This window comes from Limulus polyphemus, unplaced genomic scaffold (genome assembly GCF_000517525.1).
Source record: "Limulus polyphemus unplaced genomic scaffold, Limulus_polyphemus-2.1.2 Scaffold2693, whole genome shotgun sequence".
NCBI classification, from domain to species: domain Eukaryota; kingdom Metazoa; phylum Arthropoda; class Merostomata; order Xiphosura; family Limulidae; genus Limulus; species Limulus polyphemus.
The window spans coordinates 92,549-101,256 of NW_013668303.1; the positions used below are offsets into that span (position 1 = coordinate 92,549).

General features: G+C 32.8%; 1 protein-coding gene across 5 annotated transcripts in view; it reads left to right on the top strand.

Annotated features, from left to right (window-relative positions):
* LOC106467652 (paired box protein Pax-6-like) overlaps positions 1–8,708 on the top strand; it is a 61,507-nt gene that overhangs the window by 20,987 nt on the left and 31,812 nt on the right. For all 5 annotated transcript variants that reach the window (XM_022395850.1, XM_022395847.1, XM_022395851.1 and 2 more), the window contains one exon: positions 2,050–2,214. In XM_022395850.1, the coding sequence (XP_022251558.1) occupies positions 2,076–2,214 (139 nt within the window). In that variant the 5' untranslated portion in view covers positions 2,050–2,075. The remainder of the gene's footprint in view (positions 1–2,049; positions 2,215–8,708) is intronic.

An 8,708-nucleotide genomic window follows, 5' to 3' on the forward strand; every position in this document is an offset into this window, starting at 1 on the left:
CCCCACGGTTGTCTTTAAATTTGAAAAAGAAAAATCATTGATAAAATAATTGTTTAATATATTATTCCAGTTATGTCTATAGAACATCATTATGGTGTTGGCGGTTATACCAAAAATATTTAACGTGTGAGAAACAATGCGTAAAAAACATTGCAAGTGGTTTCCATGGGTCTGCAGATCCAATGTTCGTGTCTCGTTACCGCAAAATCGCTCCACGTTTTGGTGCCGTGGATGCGTTATAAAGGTGTCAGTCAAATCCTATTATTTGGTCAGACAAAATTAGCTCAAGAGATAATGGTGAATGATGTTGACTAGCTGTCTTCCCTCTAATTTATCAAATCATAATTATGGACGGCTAGCGCAGATAGTCCTTGAGTAGAATATTTGAAAAACAAGCAATCATTAAACAGTCATGTTATGTGTGATAATATTCAAATGATGCTTACAACTTTCTAAATTATGTGCCTTTACGCAATAAATATGCATTGAGTAATTACTGCAACCAATTTCTTTGCCGACACTTTCTTCTAACTATTTACTTCCATTCATATTTCCCTAATCTGGACAATTATTTTTGGACCTCTACAAATCTGTTCAAACTGCGTGATGAAAGTTTTAGGCATGTTCGTTATGATCTAATCTAAATCTCAAATGGTCCTGCCCTCTAGTAGCACAGCGGTATGTCTGCAGACTTACAACCCTAGAATACGGGTTTCGATACCCGTGGTGGGCAAATCACAGATAACCCATTGTGTAGCTTTGTGCTTAATTACAAACAAACAAACAAATGGTCCTTCTTTGAGCGGTAAAATACCCTGGTGTCTTGCATGTGAAATATTTCCACAACCGGGTTTGGTTAATGACTACAGACAGGATATATTGATTGATAATAACATTTTGGTTCACTTATAAGATATAAATGTTCCTAATTTTAGCCAGTTTATTATAATTCATTTTAATAAAATATTATTACTGTGGTTCTTAATACGAAATAAGTAACAGATTGTTGTTTCTGAAGTTTCTTAGAGTACACAAGCAATTTCATGACGAAATCATTTGATGAGTGTTTTGTCTGGATATTCACTAACGAAATTGAATTACGAACCATAGAACGCCAACAAGTGCTTTAAATATTTTTCTTAAAGTGTTGGCGTTCTACGAACGTGCGAAGAGAGCATGTTTTAGTACACAGATTTAAAATTGCTTTCTTGAACGATTCGTAACACGTTCAATGAACAGAACAAAACGAAAAACAATTGCCAGCTCTTGTTCCATCTTTGTGTGTTATGTAAGTTGGTTGAAAACATGTTTACAAATTGAACTACTAAGTTATTTTATTTTGGTGTTTCACATTCATCTATTATTAAAACTGAAAAAACAGTGGTGTAAAACACATTCATAAACATTTCAGGCACTGGTGCAGTTTCTGTTTGTTAAGTAATTCGCCACAGGTTAACTGCTAACAGCCATCCAAACAGGTCTTTGCAATACATAACCATCATCATTTAGTCTCTTCGCCTTAGGGCGTATAAGACAGCACGAAAATCAAGCTTGCTACTGGTTTCTCGCTACATACTTGTATTTACAGCTCAGGCGAATCACTGAACCGAAGGAACCTGGGCGATTGACGGCCTTAAAAACGATTGCAACTCCTTTAGTAAGTACAGAAAGAGGCATAGAATAAGTGGAACAAGCGTATCAACAGTTTTAAAAAAAGGAATCACCATTAAAGCCTCTTCTTAGCGAAGCAGAAGTATTTCAATTCGAGTTGGTCTCAATATCACTTAGGAAATTTTACAGAATGGACCCATTTTCAGGCTATTATGTGAGCCATCAAAGTATGCTGTAAATACTGATACACAAATATTAGTGAAGTTTGACTGACAGTTACTGTGAGTTAATGTAATACAGTGGCTAACGACTTTCCATTTCACACGTCAAAGTTAATGGACTTGACTATTCCAAAACCGTCTACTCAACTTTCAACCAGAACTGTTCATCCAACCATTTCAAGTTCTAATCACGAGTATTTTACACCTTTATTAACAGTAACTGGTGAAAGGAGAACTAACAACATGGTGCATGTTTCACAAACTGTCGTTTCGATGCGGCAGCAGGACGATGCTTCATTTGGTTCGTACGTTTCGGCAAATAGGAGCACACCTTCTACATTATCTACATTCCCTCGTTTAGCGATGACATCTTTATTACCAGGTAGTGAACATTTTCCTTTTAGCAGTCGTAAAGTAGTGTTTTTTATATAACTATTTTAACGGATTTTTGTGTTAAGCTCACAAAATTTATTATAATTAAACAACTGTGTCAGTTCCAGATAAAATATAAAAGAGTTATGATAAAGTTCGTTTTGATTCTCCCATCGTTCATTGTTTTCAAATTAGTTGTTAAAATTAAAGTTACTTTCATTGTAAGTTTTATTATTCATGCCTTGTATTTCTTCTTTGATGGAAGTTATTGTTCTTCACAATAATCAAATTAAATGTTACAATCAGATTTTTATTATCTTACTACCTTATAATGAAAAAGATGGTCAGAGATCCTGCATTGTATTCTATAAATAGATTCTACATTACGTTGATTTTATTTCAAGTAAGTCTTAGGGTACTATTCTAAAGTGCAATTAGCGCACCACTCTTATGAATTAGACGGCGTTATTTAAACACAGTTGTTAGTAGAAATTTTAGAATTTTAAGTTATATATTCTGAACCAGCCACTGAAGAGTGTCTATGTTACAATGCAGAGGTAAAACATAACATACTTTTAAGGGATATAGCCTATGGTGGTAGTATGTTCTTTATTCATGTTTATTGCTATTCACGAATATTTCGTTGTGTTATTTTGTAATGAACGGAGAAACAAGTCAGTAAATGATTACTAAGATTAGCGTTTTGTACGCGCTACTGTTTCTCACCAGCGTAACGTATAATTTTTCATATGTTTTTACCTAAAACATCTCTGGAGTTTTTGTTAATAGTTAAGTGGTTAGAAAGAGCCAAATGTTTCTAAACATCCGGGATAAGAATTTTAAACTCACAGTCGTTTATTTTTAGAGTTTATATGAACTGATTCGGACATTTGTTAATCTTTTGTAGTAGTCTTTAGTGTTTATTTTGATTTCAAAAGCTAGTCTTATATGCTTCCAAAGGATTTCTAACAAATACACACACACATGTGTTTCTTGTAAACTGAATATTTTAAAAGTGTGTATGATATACGATTTTCAAGGGTTTTTTTCATTCAAAATAAGTTGTGCTCATGACTTTTAGGCACCTGGATTTAATGACATGTTAACATCGTTACACATCATGTTTAAATTTTTAACAAACTTGAAGAGAATAAAACCAAGCAACTTTACTAGACACACACACTAGATACCTGAAGTTCATAAAATAATCTACTATACATTAACTAAGAAATGGCGTAATATGAAATATTGCAACAATAAATTTAAAAAATTAAGCACTGTTTGTGAAATCAATCACTATTAAAACTATATTCAGCGAAATGTTTTTATATATCAGATAAAATCCAAGCTACTGTTAAAAGGCAGGTAAACATATGAAGATCGATATTAAAACAAAGAGCCGAGCCACATAAAAGATATAGTGTAAATGAAAGTCATTGGGAATACCTGGCTTTCTTTTTTATTGTAGTAACATGAGTATAAAAAGTGGCCATGTTTTTCACAATTTTTCTTAATTTACCCAACTTTACGTTACATCTTTACAAGATGTGCCCTCATATAACTTGTCTCGTTTTTATACATGAGTATAAAAAGTGGCCATGTTTTTCACAATTTTTCTTAATTTACCCAACTTTACGTTACATCTTTACAAGATGTGCCCTCATATAACTTGTCTCGTTTTTTACATTTTTATATAACTAATCTCTTTATTGTAACTTCGTTATTTTGTACCTTTGAAATGTTTTTTGCTTTGATTACAATTTTCAGCAATTAAAAACTTGAATTTAATGCCAATTATGATTTACTTTATATATATATACATACATACATAATTTTTAGACTATCCTAGTCTGCTAATGTGTGTCATATGTGAAAATTATAAAAATAAAAATTATAAATTAAAACAAAGTTTGTTTGTTTATTTCATGGTCGAACCCACCACAGGTTATATAAACCCGATGTTTAGCGTTATAAGCCCGTAGGCTAACCACTGAGCCACTAAAGGGGGAGGGGGACTGACACTATGAGAAGAGAGAATACAACATTAATACTAAACATTTACCCCCATACCAGTCTTTGACAATAGTCGTTTTAATTCAAAGTAATTTATACCCCTACCGACTGATGGATGCACTAACCATTACAAAGATTAGAAAGAACCGTGAAAATATCCTTTGTTTGTCCATGTGTATGTAATATTACTCTAGCCAAATAACTTGACTGCACTCATTACCATGTCTTTAGATATGTTTGCATGTGGAAACTAATATGTGTGAGTCCTATTAAGCAAACTGCAACTCCTTATTTCTATGTTTATAAATCTTAAATGCCTTTCATATAATATAGTCAGATTTTTGATCACATATGTTGTTTATCGCGTAAAACCTAAACCTAATTTAACCTAAACGAACTTTTCTTTTATCGTGATTAAGATTTATGTTGTCCCCCGGTGGGATAATGGTAAATCTACGGATTTATAACGCTAAAATCAGGGGTTCGATTCCCTTCGGTGGACAGAGCAGATAGACCGAAGTGGTTTTCTTATGTGAAAACACATGCTCCATTTATAAAACATTTTTACCACTCTTTGAATGTATGTTTCACTTAACCTATAACAGATGTAATACAATTTAATATGTTATATTATTCTAAACTAATTGAAAAGAAAATTCTAATCAAACTCGGATTCGAACCCCTGCCACTAGCACAGATATAGCGTCGTTACCATTACGTCACACTCTCTTTTCAAATTTCCCACCTGCCCCTGTTGTTGTGGAAAGCAATTCATCGTTAAAATTATAAAAACAATATTCGTAAAAATATTAATATATGTGTTGTTACAGCATTATCTAGTCCTTGTTAATATCTAGCAGTAAAATTTTACTTCAAGCCTATCCTCCTTTGTCTCTTCAATAAGGAGAAGACCAGCATTAACAATAATTGTACTGTTAATATAAAACTGTTCTGAATGTGATATAAAAGTGTTTATATCTGTTCAAAAAGCATAAGAGTAGTGGTATAGTATTATTTGGAACAGATGTGGTAATATTTCAGGTTCTGTTCTATGTATAGACTCAAGGTAGTGTTAGTTAATCAACCTTTCTAACTTAGCTGGAGTCACTATCATGACTCTAGATCGTGTTATTAAGCCCAATTCTTTAGGTCAGCTATATTTAACTAGTCTTGTTTTTTGTTATTGTGTGACTAAGTTATTTTTATAAAAGTACCTTTGTGGTAATTTGAAAAAAAAAATTAACATCTGTAAGACCAGCTGTGTGTATATAATACCTATGTTATTCGATATTTACTATAACGTCAGTAAAATTAATTAAGTTGTTAATTTAAAACACAGATTTCTCGAACAACAATCAAGTGGATTAATCAAATGAGGAATGTATTGTCACCATTATTTAAAATTTGCAGAAGGTTATAACCTTTTAACACTAATGGCTTCTCAGTTGATATTAAAAGTAGGTCACCAAACCATATTTGTTTTGTTTGGAAATTAGCGCAAAGCTACACGTGGGCTATCTGCGTTAACCGTCCCTAATTTAGCAGTGAAAGACTAGAGGGAAGGCAGCTAGTCATCACCGCCCATCGCCAACTCTTGGGCTACTCTTTTACCAACGAATAGTGGATTGACCGTCACATTTTAATGCCCCCACGGCTGAAAGGGTGAGCATGTTTGTTGGGACGGGGATTCGAACCCGCGACCCTTAGATTGCGAGTCGAGCGCCCTATAATTTTATAGACATTAATTTTAATAAAAAATATCCAAGTTTAACAAACAACATTTGCAACTGAGTTGTAAACGCAGTAACTGTGTAGAATTTATATGATTGAATTAAGACGTTGTTCTGTTAAAATAAATACTGTTAAAAGAATGTGATTTATTCTTCGTATAATTTCGAAGTGTTTCGAATTAAATAACGTACGACAAAAATGCGTGAAATAACAACCCACCAGATTCAATAAACTACCGCACCATAGAAACAGTAAACATTTAAATAAATAAAATATATTTTAATCTAGATTTACTGCTGAAACATAGATAACTTCTCTTCAATCTCTAGTAATATGCATAGATAAATACACACATATATATATATTTAAAATATGTCTAGATATGAAGCAACAAAAAGTTTAGCACTAGATAAAATCATTTAATACTAATTTATGATGCGGAGAAACATATTTATCATAAACCTGAAACCTCAGGTAAAGTGTAATTTTTATCGGATCGTCCTATTTTCTAAAAATTTGTTATATGACAGCAAAATTTCTAAAAAGAAATGTGCAAAGGTATTATATTTCTCTTGTGTTTAGAGATATTAATTCAGCGTGTTGCTTTATATACATGTAATGTGCCGTTAACTCCTCCCACAGTTCTGGAGCTAGCAGGATTAAACTTGGCATACAGAATCGGGGTGTCCCGAGAGGTGTGCTTATCAATATAGCGTAAGGGGGGGGAGGTACCATGGGGAGCTAAAACGCCCTGAAAAATCACCAATGTACGAATGGGGTCTAAGGGTAAGTATGTTTACAGCGTCGCTGAACCAGAATCTAGCATAGGATTTTGTGTTTCTGGCTCCCATTAAGATCTCTCTGTATCTCAATGCCTCTTTCCAGCTAATCCTTCTTACTGTATTGGAGCTAGCAGAACCAAACATAGCATACGGTCTCGGGGTGTGTCCAAGGGAGGCTAAAACACGTTCGAAAAATTATCAGGCATGATGGGGGTCATAAAGCAGGTTTTTAGAGTTGCTGAACCCGCATCTGGTTATAATTTTGTGTTCCTGCACCCCCCCCCCCCCTCAGGATATCAAGAACGCCATGTTTGAAACTGTGTTCATACTTCCACTTACTAAACTTGGCATACATGCTCAGGTACCACAAGCAGGTGTCCTAATGGTTTTTTCAGGTAGTTATAGAAGTAACTGAACATAATAGAAGAATCTGATCAATAAACTTGGGACTTTATGAATCACGAGAGACCTTAGTGCCCCGTATCAGAGCGCGAGTATTTTACACTAATAGTACAGTGCTTCAAATAATAAATATTATTTGTAAGATTAAATGCATGTACTCTAATTTGCACTCACACGTTGTTGTTCTGATACGTCTAGTTATTTACAGTTTAAACCTTATTAACATTTAATGAAACATTAAACTTAAATAGTTGTTTTATTATAGAAAATAGAATGCTATTAATATATTTTAAAGTTCATAGGGTCATTGTTACATTTATTTTTGTTCACAAAGTGTAGTTTTTCTATTCATGAATACACTAATGTAATGGATTGTAGTTTTAATGATTGTTATTTTAAATGATAGTTTTTAGTATCTAAAAACTTTAAGACATTCGACTGTATATGGTGAACAAGCAGAAAAATTAAAACACTGTTCTCGCACTGAAGAATTAATTTTAATTTATTTCACATAGTTCATAATAACTTATATTTTTCTGTTCCTAAGTCATCAGTACTTTTAAGTGGACAAGGAATTTCGTGAAATATATATGTACAGTGGGAATAAGAATGCAGATATTCTACTAATACTAGAATTATTAATTCTAATTAAGATTAAGAAGAGTAGTTAAAAATAGAGATATTTTAATTTCAAGTTTTTAACATGATATTCGTCTGTTGAAAGTTTAACAAAATAAGTAAAATGTGTTCAAGTAATGAAAGAGAGTTTATTTATTTATTTGTTTCTTTGTAGTTCAGCACAAAGCTTTACAATGGGCTACCTGTGCTGTGCCCACTACGGGTATCGAAACCCGGTTTTTAGTGTTATAAGCCTTTAGAATTACACTGTGCTACTGAGTGTGTATTTAATTAATGATAATGAATAAGAACTCAAACAATGGATGATATTGTTAAATGTACTTAACATTATCGTTCTTTTTCGAGCTTACAGCTATTTCATGTGGTAATTTTATCTCATGATATTATATTCCCTCCATTTTAAAACATTTTAATATACAGATATTTATTAAGTGTACGAATGTTTAGTGCTAATTTATCTTAGAGAAAGAAATAGTTTTTTGTCATGTAAGATATGTACTGAAGTCTACCCAACTTACTTCTTTTGTCATGTAAGATATGTACTGAAGTCTACCTAACTTACTTCTTTTGTCATGTAAGATATGTACTGAAGTCTACCCAACTTACTTCTTTTGTCATGTAAGATATGTACTGAAGTCTACCTAACTTACTTCTTTTGTCATGTAAGATATGTGCTGAAGTCTACCTAACTTACTTCTTTTGTCATGTAAGATATGTACTGAAGTCTACCTAACTTACTTCTTTTGTCATGTAAGATATGTGTTGAAGTCTACCTAACTTACTTCTTTTGTCATGTAAGATATGTACTGAAGTCTACCCAACTTGCTTCTTTTGTCATGTAAGATATGTGCTGAAGTCTACCTAACTTACTTCTTTTGTCATGTAAGATATGTGCTGAAGTCTACCTAACTTACTTCTTTTGTCATGTAAGATATGT